Below are 16,502 nucleotides of genomic sequence, written 5' to 3'. Positions count from 1 at the left end.
AGTGAGTGAAAATCAGAAGAACACCCCAGACCTGTAAGAAGTCCCTGACAATGCACACAGGAGGAAGTGAGGGGTCAAGTGCCTGAGACAGAGAACAGCATCTCAGAGTGAGGACCACAGCTTCCACTGAGATCAGCAGATCACATACAAAATAAATATCAGGAGAGAAAGAATCACACAGAAGCAGAAATCAGTGACATAGGGAACCAAGTATAATGGGGAAAATCAGTGAAAACAGAAGCTGGTTATTTAAGATCAAGGAAAGTGATAAATCTCTAGCATGACTGACGTGGAAAGAAAGATATAAGTGATCAGAATCAGAAATGAGAGAGACAGCCTCACCTAGCGTTTCTAAAGATGGCAAAAGGACAACAAGGAACATTCACCAGTAATTTAGACAATTTGGAAGACTGGGCAAAGTTGTTGAAAGACACAAAAGATTGAAGCTCACTCAAGAACACAGATACTACCAATCTCCTGATATCCATTAAGGAAAGGGAGCTGTCATTAACAACCTTTCTACAGAGTAAACTGCAGAGCCAGAAGGCTGTGCTGGTGAATGAAACATCTACGAAGGAAACACCAGTGCTGCCCACACCCTTCCTGAAAACGAAACAAAAAGGAATCCTCCCAAGTCATACTAGGAGATAAGGACTTAGCCTGACAAGAGCAAATGAAGACAAGAAAGCTACAGACCAGCACTGCTCGGGGACATTAATGCAAAATATCTAAACAAAAAGTCAGAGAATCATATAAGAAAACTGTATCTAGAAACATATAAAAAGGATTTCACACCACTGGCAAGTGGGATTTATTCCAGGAATGCAAGGTTGGTTAGCAAAAAAAAAATCTAATTTATCTTATTAGCAAACTAAAAAGAAAAGTTATGTAATTCTCTCAGTAGATACAGAAATAGCACTTACAAATCCAGCACCCATTCCTAATCAAAACTTTCAGCAATGTATAAATAGACTGCAACAGCCTCACCATGATCAAAAGAATCTCTAAATATTTCACATTGTTGATGCTACTGAAAATGGCATTTTAAAACTTAAATTTCCTATTGTTTGCTATCACTGTGCAGAAATACAAGGATACGTTAAAAAGTTCATGGAAACTGGTAGCCAAAGATAAGCTTATATTTGTGCTCAGAAAATTGCAATCCTTGTATGACTAATGCAGGCTATGAAAAAACTGCACATGAACTTTCTAAGTTATTTTTGGACAAATATGAAGTTCTCTTGTAATTCTAATCTTACTGGTGAGAGATGAAAGGCCTCCACTCTAAGGTCAGGGACAAGACAAGGAGGTCCACTTTACCAGTTGTATTCAGCAATGTACTACAAGTTCTATCCAACACGAAAAAGACAAGAGAAAGAAAGAAAGGATGGCCAGATTGGAAAGAAGTCAAGTTGCCCTTATTGGCAGATGACATAATCACCTGTGAAGGGGCCAGCGCTGTGGCGCAGCAGGTTAACACCCTGGCCTGAAGCACCGGCATCCCATGTGCTCCACTTCCGATCCAGCTTTCTACTACGGCCTGGGAAAGCAGTAGAAGATGGCCCAAGTCCTTGAGCCCCTGCACCCGGGTTGGGGACCCAGAGGAGGCTTCTGGTTCCTGACTTCGGATCAGTGCAGCTCCGGCCATTGTGGCCAACTGGGGAGTAAACCATCGGATGGAAGACCTCTCTCTCTCTCTCTGCCTCTCCTCTCTCTGTGTAACTCTGATTTTCAAATAAATAAATAAATCACCTATGAGGAAAACCCAGTGGAATTCATAAGAAAGTTACTTGGAACTAGTAACTGAATTTAGTAAGGCTGCAGGATGCAAGAGCAGTTGATAAAAACCCATTGTATTGAGGGTACTTTGAAAAGGTTTCTGAAAAACAGAATGAAAAGTTTATATTTTTGCAAAAGACTTTGAAAATTCATGAACAGTTTTTCGATGCCGTACATTTTCCCACACATAACAGGATTTTAATTTTCTGAGCACAAGTATAAACTTGTATTTTATTTCCAGTTTCCATGAACTTTTTGAAGTGTGCTTTATTTCTATACAGTAGTAGCAAACAATAGGAAATTGAAATTTTACTTATTTTTTTACTTTTTTTTTTTTACAGGCAGAGTGGACAGTGAGAGAGAGAGACAGAGAGAAAGGTCTTCCTATGGCCGCCGCGGCCGGTGCACCGCGCTGATCCAAAGCCAGGAGCCAGGTGCTTCCTCCTGGTCTCCCATGCGGGTGCAGGGCCCAAGGACCTGGGCCATCCTCCACTGCACTCCCAGGCCACAGCAGAGAGCTGGACTGGAAGAGGAGCAACCAGGACAGAATCTGGCGCCCCAACCGGGACTAGAACCTGGTGTGCCAGCGCCGCAGGCGGAGGATTAGCCTAGTGAGCCATGGTGCTGGCCTAGAAATGGAAATTTTAAAATAGCATTTACAATAAAATAAAAATATAGAATATCGAGAGGTGTTAGGTCTGGTGCTTCAGGATCCAACGGTCCCAGCTGCTCCTCTTCCAATCCAGCTCTCTGCTGTGGCCCTGGAGGGCAGTGGAGGATGGCCCAAGTGCTTGGGCCCTGCACCCGCATGGGAGACCAGGAGAAGCTCCTGGCTCCTGGCTTCGGATCGGCATAGTGTGCAGGCCGTAGCAGCCATCTCGGGGGTGAACAATGGAAGGAAGACCTTTCTCTCTGTCTTTCTCTCTCACTGTCTAACTCTGCCTGCCAAAATAAATAAATAAATAAAAATGTCAGTTCTATACATTCAATGCAATCCCAGACTCCCAGCAGGCTTTTCAGTTAACAATTGTTTTAAAAACCCTATTTAGAACGTGACTCTAGAGGCCAGCACTTTGGCACAGCACATTAAGCTGCAGCCTACAATGTTGGCATCCTGTATGAGTGTGGTTTGAATCCCAGCTGCTCAGCCTCCAATCCAGCTTCCTGCTAATGTGCCTGGGGAAGCAGCGGAAGATGGCCCGTTACCCATGTAGGAGACCTGGGTGGAGATCCAGGCTCCTGGCTTTGGCCTGGCCCAGTCCCAATAATTGTGGCCATTTGGGGAATTTGGGGAATGAACCAGCACATTGAAGATATCTCCAATTCTCCCTCTCCCTTCTCTGTCACCCTTTCAAATAAATAAGTAAATTTGAAAAAAAGAAAAAAGTATGTGATTATAAAATTTATAAGGAAATGCAAGGGACCAAGAATAGCTAAAACAACTATAAAAAATAAGAACACTGGAAGACTAACACTATCTCATTTCAAGACTTATTGTAAATCTACCATAATCAAGACAGTGTGGTGTTGGTATAAAATTAGACAAACAGATGAATGGAGCAAAACAAAAAGCTAGAAATAGACACATGCCAATATAGACAACTGATACGTGAGGAAGGTAATTTAGTAGACAAAGTTTTTCCAACAAATGGAACTTGAACAACTGGATATTCATTTGCAAAAACAAAGAAAAAATCTTGAGCACACACATTGCACAATATACAAAAATTAACTAAAAATGGATCAATAACCTAAATATAAAACCTAAAATCATAAAACTTTCAGAAGAAAGCATAATAAATCTTTTTGACCTTGAGTTAGGCAAACATTTCTTAGAATTGATACCAAAAACTGCCACCACTATTGTGGCATAGTGGGGAAAGCCGTCACCTGTGCTGCCAGCATCCCTATGGGCTCTGGTTCAAGCCCCAGCTGTTCCATTTCCAGTCCAGCTCCCTGCTAATGCACCTGGGAAAATAGTGGAAGATGGCCCAGGTGCTTGGCTCGCTGGACCCACGTGGGAGACCCTGACAAAGCTCCTGGCATTGGCCTGGCCCAGCCCTGGCCACTGCAGCCATCAGGGCGATGAACCAGCAGATGGAAGATCCTCTCTCTCTCTCCCTCTATCTCTATCTCTACTTCTTTCTCTGTAGATTTGACTTTCAAATAAATCAATAAATCTTAAAAAAAAAATACCCAAAGCATGGTTCATAAAAGAACATACAAATAAACTGGATGTTATAAAAATGAACAGCTCTGTTATTCAAGACACTAAGAAAACAAAAAATAAGTGCAGAAATCATATATATATAAGACTTTTTTTTAATCCAGAATATATATATATATATATATATGGAGCTTACAAAACTTAAAGATTATAAAAGTAAAGAAAGATAAAGGATTGGAACACATACTTCACACTAAAGAAGATGTGTGGATGTTAAATGGACACATGAAAAGGGGCATATCATCTGTTATGTTACAAGGGCAAAAATATAAGAACTGATCATACCAATGGCTGGTGAGGATGTAGAGAAACTAAACTCCCATACAGGGATGTAAAATGGTATAACCACTTCAGGAAACAATTTGGAAGTTTCTTTAAAAATTAAACATGCAGGGGCTGGCACTGTGGTATAGAGGGTAAAGTCGCCACCTGCAGTGCTGGCATCCCATATGGGTGCCGGTTCAAGTACCAGCTGCTCCACTTCTGATCCAGCTCTCTGCTGTGGCCTGGGAAAGCAGTGGAAGATGTCCCAAGTCCTTGGGCCCCTGCACCCATATAGGAGACCCAGAAGAAGTTCCTGGCTCCTGGCTTTGGATTGGCACAGCTTTGGCCATTGTGGCCAACTGGGCAGTGAACCAGCAGATGGAAGACCCCTCTCTCTCTCTGCCTCTCCTCTCTCTGTGTAACTCTTTCAAATAAATGAATAAATCTTTTTTAAAAAATTAAGCATCCATCTACAATATGATCTAGCCATTCCAGTTCTAGGTATTTACCCAAAAGAAAAATATAAAAATATAAAGAAGAAAAAGAAATATACATGCATACAATGTTTTATACATGAATGCTAATAGTATACTTATTTGTAATAGCTCCCAAGTGGAAACAACACAAATATCCTTCAACAGGTGGGAGGGGAAGCAAACTGTGGTATATCTAGACAATGGATCATGATCCAGAAATATAAATAAATGAATTATAGATACAAGCAAAATGAGTGAATCTCAAAATAATTGTGCTAAATCAAAGAACCCAGATACAGAGTACAGTTTGTATGTTACGATTCCATTCATACAGAACTCCAGGAAATGCAAACCGGTACATAACAACCAAAGAGGGAAGAGTGGCTGCATGGGTATGGCAGGTAGAGGGAAGAGGAGCTGGAGGCAGGGATTACCAAAGTCCCATGGACCCTTCGAGGAGTGATGGATACGGTCATCATCTTGATGTGGTGATGGTTTCATGGAGATGCATATATATATACACACACACACATATACCAGATACATATGGTACATATGATAAAACGTACTGTACCCAATCATACAACTTACATGCATGTAGTTTATTGTACCCTAAGTGTATCTCATTAAAGCTCTCAAGGGAAACATGCCCATGATCACAGAGCCAGGAGTAGCACTAGGATTCAAACCAAAGTCCGTCTGATACCACACCTGCACTCTTTCTCCCACTCCATGGAGCAGCTGCTTCCTGGGACAGGAGCTGCAAGGCCAGTTTTCTGACCCGGTCTCAACTCCCCTAGGGCAGGGCGGGCCCTTGGCATGTCACTCAGCCCCTGACCATCTCCCTTCCTCCCCCTCATTCAGCAGGCAGCTAGCACACTTCAGGCCTATGGAACCCTACCATTTCAGGTGGCCCAGCTCCACCATCACACCTGGCCTATGCCAGCAACTCTTCCCTCTGCCTTTCCCCCTTCTCTGCAGAGTGAAAACTGTAAAGGCAGGAGTGGAGACTCCCAAGGTCTTTTGTAGGAGCCAGGTAATTTGGAGCACAGTTGAAAGGTGTTAGTAGAGCAGCTCACAGAGGGGTGGGACATGGGCGTGCCCAGGTCTCGGCGGGTGTGTGAGGAGCTGACGGGCAGTGTGGGCATGCATGGTATCTGGGCACATCAGCAGGAGGAGCCCGATGGACAGCATGCTCTAGGCACTCCATGCTCTAGGACGAGAACATTCTGGAACCTATCCTACCCCTAACCTTCTCTGTCCCATATGCCCCCAATTCCCACATCCAGTTCTGAGGACATGGGGGATGAATGCACACAGAAAATACAGCATTGTTATTTTGACTCTCTGGCTCCCCGGGGGACATCAAGGACAGAGAACTTTTTATATGGATTTTGTTCACCTCCAACTATCCCCAGATAGGTTGTTTCTCTTTTATCCTATTTTGTATCATGCAAGATGGGGTCATGGCAATGTGTAAAGAGTTATTTTTAAAACAAAATATCATCTGTTTTGCAGCCTAATAACATGGACAGGAGGAACTCAGATATTCCACACACCTCAGACTAACAGGCAAAGCCAGGGACCCACGTGAACTCTCAGACTCTAACAGTCCATTTGATGTAATGGAATAAAATGCATAATGTGCATGTAGTGAAACAGAACAGAGAATAAAAGGCACAGTTTAGACTGTGCTGAAGAATCATATCATCAAACACCTGTAATTATATCTGCACGACTGAAAATGAGGGTCATATTTAGACAATGGAAAATCTGCTCTCTACCCACTATGGTTGCAGTAGTCACAGAATTCTGAATTTCACACACAGTGCTTCAGCTGGAGTGATGCAAGGTGAGTGAGCACAAGCCATGTGTTAGTATCAAGAACTTATCTCATGTGGAGGCCAGTGTTGGGGTGCAGCGGGGTTAAGCTGTCGATGTGAGCCAGCATCCCATATTGGAGTGCCAGTGTGAACCCCGGCTGCTCTGCTGCCGATCCGGCTTCCTGCTACTGCACCTGGGAAGGCAGCGGAAGATGGCCTGAGTTCGTGGGCCCCTGCCATCTATGTAGGGGACCAGGATGGAGCTCCTGGCTCCAGGATGCCTACATCACAAACGCCAGCCTCTCTAGGGGACTCTGATACATAGCACTGTTGTCTGGTTTGTCTCTGCATTTTGGCTCCCCAGGACCTGCATCCTCATCAACAGGTCAGCTGTGTTTCCTCCAACACCTATGCCTACCACTTGTACTTGCTGAGTAATAAACCAATAAAGTGGAATTTTGTAAGCAGAGTTAATATTTCTATAAAACCCAATGCTTTGGAAAGATGTGACAAAAATCAGTTTTATCTCTGTTTTATTTGATTTATTTGAGAGGCAGAGAAGCAAAGAGGGAGTGAGCAAGCAAGACAAGCACTCCCATTTGCAGGCTTATCCCTCAAATGTCCACAGCAGCCTACAGGGGCCACATGAAAGCCGGGAGCCCAGCATGCAGTCTGGGTCTCCAACATGGGAGGCAGGGATCCAGCTCCTTGAGCCATCCCTTGTCACCTCCCAGGGCACACACAGGAAGGAGTCTGGAACTGAGAGCAGAGTCAGGACTCCATCCCAGGCACTCTGTTAGGGGAGGAGGGCATCCCAAGCAAAGTCTTAACTTCTAGGCCAAAATGAGTTTTTTTTTTTAAGCTGATGCAGATGTGTGAGTGACACATTATGGAGCAGAAAAAAACCTTAAGAATCAAGAAAATTGGGGGTTGCCATCCCATATGGATGCCAATTCAAATCCTGGCTGCTCCACTTCCAGTCCAGATCCCCACTAATGTGCCTCGGAAAGTGGCAGAGGATAGCCCAGGTGCTCGGGCCCCTGCACCCACATGGGAGACCTGGAGGAGGTTCCTGGTTCCTGGGTTGGCCTGGCCCAGCCCGAGCTGTTGCAGCTGTTTGAGGAGTGAGCCAGCAGATAGAAGATCCTTATCTCCATCTCCATCATCTCCATCTCTCCCCCCTCCCTCTCTAACCCTGCCTTTCAAATAAATAAATCCTCAAAAAAATCTAGAAAATATCTATTCCCAGTTAACTGCACAAGTATGTTAAGTTCTTGAATTTCTTTGGAGAAATTTAAAGCAAAAATGAGACTATGAGTGTGGCTCCCAAAAGTCAGAACTTTTAGGCTGAAAACACCTCAAAGAGAAAGCCAGGGCTCTGTATTGTGAAACCAGTGAATAAACATATGCTTTTATTTAGGCTTAGGCAATAGAGATACCATTTTTTTTGACAGGCATAGTTAGACAGTGAGAGAGAAAGACAGAGAGAAAGGTCTTCCTTTTTCCGTTGGTTCACCCCCCAAATGGACGCCATAGCCAGCGCACTGCACTGATCTGAAGCCAGGAGCCAAGTGCTTCCTCCTGGTCTCCCATGTGGGTGCAGGGCCCAGTACATGGGCCATCCTCCACTGCAGAGAGCTGGACTGGAAGAGGAGCAACTGGGACAGAATCTGGCGCCCCGACCGGGACTAGAACCTGGGGTGCCGGCGCTGCAGGCGGAGGATTAGCCTAGTGAACCGCGGCATCAGCCAGAGATACCATTTAATGATCTGCCTTGTAACCAACTTTTTCAATGAACTGACCTACCTGATTATTACCTAAGAGGGCTTCTCTGAACTTCTAGCACCTGTGTGGTCTCTCTGAAACGAACCATACTAGAGGAGAAAGAAATTCTGTTTTTAAAATACAACCGCCATTCCATCTATCTGAGAAATGGGGACCAAGCACAGCACCAGAACTATGGTACAAAAGTTGGAACATAAAGCAATCTGTCTTCAAGGAACTTGCAGCTGAATGGGGCTTGGATAAACACACCAGTGCCAAAAAGGTAAGATCGCAAAGAAAGCAGGTGGCACGCCCCATGCAGGGCTGGGAGGCAAGGGAGCAGGGTGTTTGGCAGAGGAGAAGCTGGAAGGTGGACGAGGCAGCTCAAAGGGAGGTGGGGTGGGAACAGGTTCTCTTTCTTCATTGTTGTAACTTTTTTCCTGTCCTCTTTCCTTCCCCATTCAGGCAACCCTAACCATGATGGTAGGACAGTCTGGAAACACAGAAGGAAAAATCAACAGATGGGGTCCCCATGGGCAAGGTCCCAGGAGACACAGAAGGGGCGGGGAGAAAGACAGCAAGTGGACAGGAGCGGCAGACCTATGGAGTCGGATATCGATTCTACCCCAGAGGGTTAAAAATCAAGATTGTGAAGCTAAGAGGCGAGCAGCAGCGGGAATACACCAGGTTAATCCTGTCTTCTGATAACCGCTAGGAGTGGTAGGTGGGGGCAGGTGGCTTGAACTTCGGAGGTGCTGGGGATGGGAAGCCGTGAGAGGTTAGCATGGGAGTTCCAGGCTGTGCTGTCTGGGATACTGCCTCCTGGCCAAAGTTTCAAATAATTACAAGTCTGAAAAGTTCAAACCTGTCACTTCATCACCCGCCAAGGGGAGAGGCGTGCCCTGGGTGTGGGAAAGAGCTCGCTGCCGAGTGCTGCCAGGGACAGCAAAGGCCCAGCTCTGCCTCCTCAAGAGGCACCCCATACCTGCCACCCAAATGGTGCATCACTAGGGTCTTCCCAACCTCATGGCCCTGGGCAGGGCTTTGGCCAATGGCAGCCATTCTGGAAAGAGTGGTTCATTGCTGAAGGGAAACGGAGATTAAGCAATGAGCCTGACCAGACGTCACGGGGCGTGGGCACAGATGCACACCCGAGTGCACACACACTCTCAGGTGTGCACACACAGCCAGCCCAGTGCACCCTGGCCTCTGGCCTTCCCCTGGACACAACGAAGAGAAGGAATAAATCAAAACCTACTGTCATTCCTGACTCGACTCTGGGCAATAGTTACTTGCAAGCTTAGATTACTCATCCAAGTGATGCTTTTAAAAACCACTTTTTTAAAAAACACTTTTATGGGGCAGGTGTTTAGCCTGGCGGGAAGGACACCAGGTAAGATGTCCATATCTTGTATCAGAGTTCTTGGGATCAATTCCTGGCTGAGGCTCCCGACTCCAGCTTCCTGCCAATGCAGACCCCACTAATGCAGGCAGCAAGAATGGCTCAAGTAACTGGGTTCCTGCCACCCACAGAGGACACCTGGAGCGAGTTCTTGGCTTCAGCTGGCTTTGTCCCAGTCCCAGCCATTACAGACATTTGGGGTGGGAGTGGTGAGCCAGTGAGTGAAAACACGTGCTCGCTCACTCGCTCTAGGGCTTAATCAGTTTTCTTCAATCTTTATCAACAGAAAGGCAGCATTTCTGTTCCATTAACAAACCTGAACTATCCCGAGTTCTGTGCTGCTCCGGGTGCCGGATGTGCGCCTCGCCGGAGGAGCTGCAGATCATTAGGGTTCAGGTCTCCTTCCTGACACGGGAAGCCCCTGGAGGCACTCAGGCCAGCACAGACTTAGCTGAGCAAAGTGGAGGACACCTCCCACGCCAGGTGAAGAAGCCATCAGCCCCACTAAGCACCCCCCCCAGCCTTTTAGGCCAGGGAGGCGTTTTAAACTTTACCAAGTGCTATCTGCCAAACAGTGAGACATCAACAACTCTCTATGCTGCCGGGGAATGTTTAAAACATTGATGTCTGTCCACATACACGTGGCTATCAAGCGCACACACGTGTAGGCGATTCAGGGATGCGCACCCCCAGGGTACACTCGTTCTCGCAGCAGAGGTTTCTTGGAATCCACCATCCAAGCCTCCAACGGCCGGCCCACAGCAGCTCTGCTTCCTGCTTCCCTGCAGAGAGCCTAATTAATAAACTTTCCCTTAATTGAGTTCTGACTGCCAAGTCCACAGGGATTATTACTCATATATAAGTAAACAACATTTCCATTTTAAACAACACTTCAAATCTTCTCATTACATTTTAAACAAATATAAATTCACCCAAGTCAAGCAAGCAGGAGACAGGGGTGGGGATTGGGGGGGTGGGATTCTGGCCTGGAGCCCCCCTTCGTGGGGACACAGGGTGCTCGGGCCGGCAGGAGGCGCCCCCAGATCTTTCTCAGCCTTAGCCGCAGTAGCCTGGACTCCCCCCTCCCTTCTTTGTTCCCATCTTCCAATACATTAGAAAGTAACTCAAAGAGCTTTTGGAAGCCATTAATGGTATTTGCCTTTCCCTTTAACCTGAATCTATTATTTAAAAGCAACTCTCTCCTACAATTTAAAAAAAGAAGACGAGTTTGATGTTAAAAATTTAATAAGTGCCCAGGATTCTTAAGTACTGGTTTGGGATGGATCGCTGGGGTTAGGGAATGTCCTAACCTGAACCTCTGTGCAAGCTGAACTCCAGGTTCTTACATGTGAAGTCCTTTAATTAAATGACTCCTTGCTCTTGAGCTTTCTTCCTTCTCTCAGATTCCAAACTAAACGCAGAGCCACGAACTGAAAAATCGAGAAACTGTAACACAGCCTTGTTAGGTTGAGAGCCTACGGGACAGGACGGGATGAGACAGGGTGGGAGAAGGAAGATGAGGGGTGATCCCACCTCTGGGTTCTTCTGTTCACTGCCATTTGGGTCCCATTTGGCTCAAGTTTCGGGTCTTTTGTGAGTGACCCTTTGCTGAAAGTACAAGGTCCCACAGCAGGCTCTGATTGCTGTCATTATTTTTATTGACAGCTGCTTAGAAGAAGGAAATAAACATTTTCCCAGACCCTCACATGCGCACTGCTCAGACGTCACCCAGAAGGAAGAGCGAGGCCAGGATTTAAAGCCAGCTCCCAGACCGTGAGGAGAAAGTGCATGAAATTCCGTCGTGGGTTTAAAGGTCTGGATCTGGATCGGCTCACCCCGGGCCTAATCCCTTGTTTCCTTCTGTAAGGATGTTATTCTAAACAGAAGCACTCCACACAGTGCGAAGTCTCACATTCAACAAAGTCAGCTCATCCCTGACCACACCTTCCTCGCCAGCACGGGCTGTCCGGAGAGATCTGAGCTTCTGCCGCTGGTGCCCAAATCTGGGGACTCAAGTCTCCACTGCTAGGGCAGCAAGCTCCAGCCCCACCTGAGGGTGCTTTCCTGTAGTTCTGGGGGGTGGGGCTGGGGGCGGGGCCAGGGCGCCAGGCCCAGCCACAACTAGAGGAGCAGGCGGCAGCACACAGGGCTCTTAGATGTATTATGCAAATGAAAGAAGCCAGGCACACAGGGCCACGCAGGCACCACATGAGTCTAGGGCTATGATCTCCTGGATGAATGCAAAGCCGGCAGGATGAAAAGTCAGATCAGTGGTTGTCAGAGGGCTAGGGGTGGAGGGAGGGGCTGATGCCAAGGGACAAGAGGGAATGTCATATGGTGATGGCGCTGTCCTGTGCCTCCTCAGCGGTGACAGTTACATAACTGGATAGATTCCCCAAATCCTGCTAAAGACACAAAAGAAGGAGCCTGTCCACACATGCCTGTTGAGTGTCTTAATTCCAGGCTTCATCTAGAACACGTGTGTTGATTGCCGCCGGCTTATATCAATTGGCTTTATAATTTCCAGGCCAGGGTTAACCTCCTAACTCAAGAGCTGGCTTGTTTTTCCTGCATCCGGTGTCCTTGGGACCACCCCTCAAGAAGCCCTGGGGCCAGCTGTCTGTTTTGAAAGCCCCACATGGCAGACGTGGAATGAGGCCCTGAAGGCCACAGCAGGCTGGCCCAGGCCCAAGGCCCACAACTTACCTTAAAAAGTCCCCCTGGGTCTCCCCTGAGACACCTGGCTGGGCATTGGAATGCCAGCGCTGGGCTGGGAGCAGACTCTATGTGAAAGACAGAGGATGGAGAACTGCACCAAGGCCCGGGGCCGCCTTTGGCCAACAGCCAAGAGGGGACTGATAATGGCCGTGTGAGGGTCCCGGCGGTGCAGCTGGCTCCCAGGGCAGGAACGGAGCCGGGGCCTTCACAGTGAAACCCCCCGATGGCCACGACCAGAGGGAGGCAGCCAGAGTCCAGATCTGATTTACGGGCTGTTTGGACAACATGACTGTTTCTTGTGGGTCCATAAAACGGACTCAAGCTAATGGTTAGTGGCGGATCGCCACTACGTGTTGGGTCTGTCCCGATGAGCACCTTTATGGTTTGGGAACAGAAAGATTCTGTGCTGTTTTTCTTCGTCGGTTTGTCCTTGCACATTCCCACGGCCACCACACTTGTAAATTATCTTTTCCATAGCAGACCTTCTGCCTCGAACACTTGGGAAGTCAGCTTGAGCTCGGGCTTTACAATTACCTCGAATTGCAAACCCCTGAGCTCCAAGGAAAGGTCAGGGCTCCCCGGATCCCGATGAGGAGGGGCGGGACGAGACGCCGACTTACTTCCGCCTTTCCCGCTCTTCTCCATCCGGTACTGGTAGATGTGCAGGGTGAAGAGCATGTGGGAGTTTCGGTGGTCGTCCTCCTCGCAGTCCTGCTGGCTGCTCCGCCGGGAGGCGATGGCGGCATCCAGGAAGAAGGCGGCTTTCTCTGCGGTGGGGGCCCGCAGCTCGCTCTGGTTCTGCAGCTGAAAGAGAGAAGCCGAGAGTGAGGCTGCAGCTCCAGGAGGCCGTGCCTGTCACTCATGCCTAGGGTGGGGCGGGGGAGGGAGGTGGGGTTCATGGCTCCATCCGGCCGGCCACGTGCAAAAGCCACATGCCCCTCGATGGCTGAAAGCGGGTCCTGCGCTCACGCCCAGTTCCCAGCTTAATTGATTCATTTCTAAGAATTAACACCGAGCATGCTTCTTGGATGCAACCCGTTTTTACCCATTTTACAACTTAAGGAGAATGAGTAAATAGCAGGTGTGAAAAACAAATGGTCATATGGGAGTGGGCAGTGGGAGCAGATGGTTTGTTCTGATCTCCACAGCGGACAGCAAACCACCACTCCTAGGAAAACACGAGGCTGTGACTGCACCCTGAGCTCAGAGGTCAGGTTGTTTGGAGACAACGAGACTTGTGAAGCATGCTTTTTGATCTGACAGCACTGCAGGAGCCCAAAGAAGTAAAACAACTTGGTTAGGTCTCACTTGCCTCGTGACTTTTCAGATCCGGAAGCTAATATCAGGTTGCATCTACTATTTTCATCGTAAACTAGAAAATGCACAAGGCACTGAACCACGCAAGATACCTGGCTATCTCATTTGTATCTTAGATCGGTTTTTAACTTCAGTTTACGAATTCATGATCACACACACTAAGTGATTAAAGAGCGCGTGCTGGCCTTGGTGTCCACAAGCTGGGACAGCTGCAGTAAACCTGAATCCTAAAGCTTACCAATGGGACCAGCACTTGTTTTGTTTGTTTGTTTGTTTGGTTTTTATTTTGGTGGCAGAGGGAGGTAAGGGAAAAAAGGAAACTCATCTTTCTAATTGATCCAGAGAACTGATGAAGAGGACTTGAGGTTGGTAGAAACTCTGACCATTTTTTGATTTTGTATTTTTTTTTTGACAGGCAGAGTGGACAGTGAGAGAGAGAGACAGAGAGAAAGGTCTTCCTTTTGCCATTGGTTCACCCTCCAATGGCCGCCGTGGCCGGTGTGCTGCGGCCGGCACACCGCACTGATCCGAAGGCAGGAGCCAGGTGCTTCTCCTGGTCTCCCATGGGGTGCAGGGCCCAAGGACTTGGGCCATCCTCCACTGCACTCCCTGGCCACAGCAGAGAGCTGGCCTGGAAGAGGGGCAACCGGGACAGAATCAGGCACCCCGACCAGGACTAGAACCTGGTGTGCCGGCGCCGCAAGGTGGAGGATTAGCCTATTGAGCCGCGGCGCCAGCCAACTCTGACCATTTTTAACTCTGTATCTATGATTTTGAACTTGAGAACCAATATTTGGAACCTGAGGCAAGCGAAGGCTTGAACTTTAAAGAAAAAACTATTGGGTTCATGGTTTTGTACTTGCTACAGAAAAGTAAACCAAAGAAGTTGAAAGATTTCTCCAGAAGAAGAATTAGACAATATTATGCTTTTTTCTTCCTGGCCTTCGGCTCACCAGATCTTTCACGCAGTGGACCTGGGCAAATGGGGTCATGAACGTGAATGGAGGTACAAGCTTATTTGAATGTCTGGGTAACGCTTGGGACAGGAGTGACGGCAGGGCGCCACCGATTCCAGCACAGGTGCTGTGGAGGCTCCGTCTGAGCACGTCTTGGGCTTTAGAACATCAGTTCTCAAGGTGCGATCCAACACCAGCCTCACATATGCACTTGTTGGAGATGCCTAGGAGGGGACCACCCCAGACCTGCTGAGTCAGAAACACTAGAGGTGCAGCCCAGCCATCAGGCTCTTCACAAGTCTTCCAGCTGACCCTGGTACAGACTAACGAGGATTCACTATGGAAATGGCAGGGGCAGGGCATGATCAGGTGTGAGCAGGTGACATGCCCGAGGCCAGGAGGGCAAACAGTCCCAGGTGCTTTTCTGACAGACACCTGTGTAAAACTGGTGGCATCTGGGGAAACCAGAGAACAAAGCCGCCTGCTTAGACAGGGAGAACGGATTGTTGTGGATATGAGCGAGGGAGCCCCGAGTGCCTCTGGCTGCCACTGTCACACAGCAAGGCGGACACCCTCGAAACAGGCGCAGCATCCCGCACAGGCAAACTGCAGCTTCTCTTGGCTTCCATGGGCCTAGCAATTATATCATGGTTCTAATTAGAAAGTGGTTATTAGTTTCTCCTATAGCACTGCTAATATGGTTGTAAACCAGTGCCAGAAACCCAGTTTATAGAGCCATAAACAGCCCCAGTAACGGCCACAGCTATTTGTGCAGAGCACTAAATATTTCGGTTTGTTGTTAAACAAAAGAAAGATTGTACTCTTTTTTTTTTTTTTTAAAGGAGCATAAAGAAAGTGAATTCAATTCCCTCCCAAATGCTCCAACAATTGTGGTTCCTGCTCACTGTCAATTAGATTCAAGGTACAAATATTTAGGTTGGGCGAGCAGATGGCCCCGCAGCTGCAGGCCATAAAGCTCCAGTCCACTTTAAAGTAAACACTCGCCAGCCTCCTGGTTTACACGGGGAGTGATTCACGGGCTGCTCTGCCCTCACCCTGGGGGGCTGAGCTGAGCCAGCTCGGGGCCCACCGAGCTCCACAAGCAGTCACCTGCGTGCCGCAGATGGGGTCCTCGCAGAGGTACACGCCTGGGGACTGGCCGTCCTGCAGGCTGCCCGTGGCCACCTCGGACAGCAGGTCCCGGAGGTTCTCCTCCTTGCCCCACACCTCCACGGCTGAGATCCGGACAGAGAAACGGGCTCCGGTCTTCTCCTTCCGTTCATTGATGAGCTTGAAGAGCCAGGAGATGGCACAGGGGATGATGCCGAGATTCTGCATGGAGTCATCCTTTCCGATCATGGTGTAGGATTTTCCTGCACGAGCAGGGGGAGGAAGAAGATCAACGTGAGGCCCAGGCAACCCTCTCTGAAGCCTCAAAAGCAGACACCAAGGACACAGAGGAAGAGCATGGGAAAGTGGGGGAAAGGCGAGGAAAACAGTAAGCAACTGACAAGGACAAAAAAAAAAAAAAAAAAAATAAAAAAGGCATGACCGATTAAATGGCTGTAATAAAGAATGCAAGAGCCCAAATGACAAGATTCCGTCGGCGTGTTCCGGGCTACCCAGTCTCTGCGCTGTTTCACACAGAGTCGGAAGGCAGGCACTTCTGAGCACTACTGAGGTTCTTCTTATAGCCACCGTACAGATTAAACCGTCACACTCACACTTTATACCCTTCCTCCGGTTAAACGCTGTGCATATCTTTATAGCAAGAGC

At 47.9% G+C, this 16,502-nt stretch overlaps 1 protein-coding gene across 6 annotated transcripts in view; it reads right to left on the bottom strand.

Annotated features, from left to right (window-relative positions):
- KIF26B (kinesin family member 26B) overlaps window positions 1–16,502 on the bottom strand; it is a 513,525-nt gene that overhangs the window by 71,685 nt on the left and 425,338 nt on the right. For 3 of the 6 annotated variants that reach the window (XM_051820805.3, XM_008268164.5, XM_089311669.1), the window contains 2 exons: window positions 15,837–16,099; window positions 13,074–13,257 (listed from right to left, as the gene is read on the bottom strand). In XM_051820805.3, coding sequence (XP_051676765.3) covers window positions 13,074–13,257; window positions 15,837–16,099 — 447 coding nt within the window. Of the gene's footprint in view, window positions 1–10,051; window positions 10,552–11,268; window positions 12,078–13,073; window positions 13,258–15,836; window positions 16,100–16,502 lie in introns of those variants that run through there. The other 3 variants (XM_089311672.1, XM_089311673.1, XM_089311670.1) reach the window with 3 other exon arrangements.

This window comes from Oryctolagus cuniculus, chromosome 13 (assembly GCF_051225735.1).
Source record: "Oryctolagus cuniculus isolate XC-2025 breed Fujian yellow rabbit chromosome 13, ASM5122573v1, whole genome shotgun sequence".
NCBI classification, from domain to species: domain Eukaryota; kingdom Metazoa; phylum Chordata; class Mammalia; order Lagomorpha; family Leporidae; genus Oryctolagus; species Oryctolagus cuniculus.
Note: the sequence above shows the minus strand (reverse complement) of the source record. Positions and strands in the feature narration are given on the sequence as shown.